Here is a 2,197-nt window from a genome sequence, read left to right as displayed (position 1 = left end):
ACGATTTTGATAGTCGACGTAATCGTGACTAGTCGACTAATCGTGGCAGCCCTAATATTCATCCAACCAAATTAGACACACAGCAGTGGTTTTTAACAGAGACTAATGTTGTTCTTATTTTTTTAATGCACTCATGGACGGGAAGGTGAATATTCACATGCAACATAAATTGGTAACAAAGTATTTAATGACATTAACATTTCATTTTTCCTGCATTTTTGTCTTTTGTTCTTTTCTTTTTTTTTATTTTTTTTTTATACCTGCTGAGTTTGTCTTAGTTTTGTTAATGTAGAGCCAGTAATGCGTTATCATTACTGCTTTTTTTCTGCCTTGTATATGTTAGATTTCTGTTGCTACCACACCACTGACGTTTGTTCAACAACAGTGGATTTCAATCCTGGTGAGCTTGATGGAGCTCTCTCAGTATACGCAGCAATAAAGTGCATGTCAGCGACTGTATCTTCATTACATTGTTTTGTTTTTTTCATTTGAGGACATTTTGCAGCAAATAATTAGTGGCTTCATAGTATAGTTTACACATTTGCAAGTTCCCTGGTTTGATCCAAGGAGGAGACACATTTGATGCTGATGGGTAAACAGCTGTATCAAATTAAGCATGGAGCTACCCGCTGTGGTAACTAAAATGATAACTTTGAACTCCAAATGTGTTTAACGTTTTGTGATTATTATTATCTTTATGTAGTTGAAAATCTCTTAATGGCTAAATTTTTAACTTTGGTTTATGAGTGTATTATTTGCTGCTAAAAGGTACTTTTTAATATGTAATTAATTTGTAATGCATTTCTGTTCTGTTTCTCTGCAGCGCCCAGAAGCCTCACTTGAAGACTCCTCACTGCGACGCTCTGTAAATTTTAAAGCTCCCGTCCAGGAGACTGGTGGAAATAATGAATACATCTGACTGACAGATTTACAGATGGTGTTAAAGTGAATTAACAGGATGACAGGATTACCACCACGCAGTGTGGTTGTTTGCTGCTGTGCGGTCACCCGTATGTGGCTATCCATGAGGAACAACTGCTCGGGATAATTGTGTTTTCCTGGTGAATTCTGATTTTCCGCTGGCAAAACGTTTGGGAAATCATGCAGCACCAGGCTGGAACAGTGTTGTTTACTCAGTTTGGTGTTCCTGTGTGCTTTTTGGTGTCTTTCAAATCGTTGTTAAAATTGGAACTATATTTGACGAGCTGTATAATAAGTCGGTGCTGCAAATTAAAAAAGATGTTTTGAATTTTTAACTAGAGCCTGACTGAGGCCACATTTTTGGAACTGTTGGGGACTTTTAAGGAATAAAAAGTTCTGAATATGTGGAAATAAATACACTATTGCTAATGTTGTTTGTCACTGGGCTTTACGATATTTTTATGTTTATTCTTTTGAAGAAATGCTACTACACATTTTGGTTTTGCTGAATATTATTGATGAATAACTGGCCATCCAGTGATCCGTGTTTTGTGCCAGCTGCGCTCTCACTCGTTCTGTCGGCGGTGCTGGTTTAACCCGATGATGCGGCGGGGCGGGAGTGCCATCAGCTGGGTATGGTCGTGCGCACTCCGTCTTTCCGAACGGATATTTTTGTAGCTGTGGAGATAAGGGAAATTATTTTGCTGCTATTGTTAATAATCATCATCATTACCATTGCATTAATAATATAATCTACAGCAGGGGTGGCCAACCCGCGGCTCTCGAGCCGCATGCGGCTCTTTGCCTGGTTTCATGCGGCTCTTATGTTCATATCAAAGTTTGTGTTTTGTGTTTTTTTTATGTTGTTGTTTTAAAATGTGCGCATTCGCTTGAGTTCAATATGGTATTTTCATCAAATGCGCATGTGTGTGAGATGAAAATACTGCAAAGTTTCCCAGTAGGCGCAAGTTCGCCCTTAAAATGGCAGGGAAAAAATGCACAGCAAAAAGAAAATATGAAGATGAACACAGGACGTTTTTAACAGAGTGGGAGAGTTTATATTTTTTTGTTGAACGCAATGGTAAGCCATTCTACCTTATATGTCAGACGTCATTAGCGCATTTCAAAGCTTCAAATCTTCAGCGCCACTTCAGCTCACTCCATGCTAACATCGACCATGAATTTCCAAAAGGGACTGAACTTCGCAAACACGAGTTGGCCACTTTGAAAAGTCAGGCAGAAAAGCAGATACAGTTTTTCCAAAAATTTACGAAGC

At 38.7% G+C, this 2,197-nt stretch overlaps 1 protein-coding gene and 1 long non-coding RNA gene across 2 annotated transcripts in view; both read left to right on the top strand.

Annotated features, from left to right (window-relative positions):
* Positions 1-22, top strand: part of LOC102198001 (chloride channel CLIC-like protein 1) — a 5,201-nt gene extending 5,179 nt beyond the window's left edge. The window contains exon 10 of the mRNA XM_005746812.1: positions 14-22. Within this exon, the coding sequence (XP_005746869.1) occupies positions 14-22 (9 nt within the window). The remainder of the gene's footprint in view (positions 1-13) is intronic.
* Positions 23-195: 173 nt separating this feature from the next.
* LOC106456408 (uncharacterized) lies at positions 196-1,350 on the top strand. The gene is made up of 2 exons (XR_001290539.1): positions 196-400; positions 824-1,350. It is a non-coding gene; the product is annotated as an uncharacterized LOC106456408 (long non-coding RNA).
* The last annotated feature ends 847 nt before the right edge of the window (positions 1,351-2,197 follow it).

Source organism: Pundamilia nyererei, unplaced genomic scaffold (assembly GCF_000239375.1).
Source record: "Pundamilia nyererei isolate P.nyererei 1_Seehausen unplaced genomic scaffold, PunNye1.0 scaffold00183, whole genome shotgun sequence".
Classification (NCBI taxonomy): domain Eukaryota; kingdom Metazoa; phylum Chordata; class Actinopteri; order Cichliformes; family Cichlidae; genus Pundamilia; species Pundamilia nyererei.
Note: the sequence above shows the minus strand (reverse complement) of the source record. Positions and strands in the feature narration are given on the sequence as shown.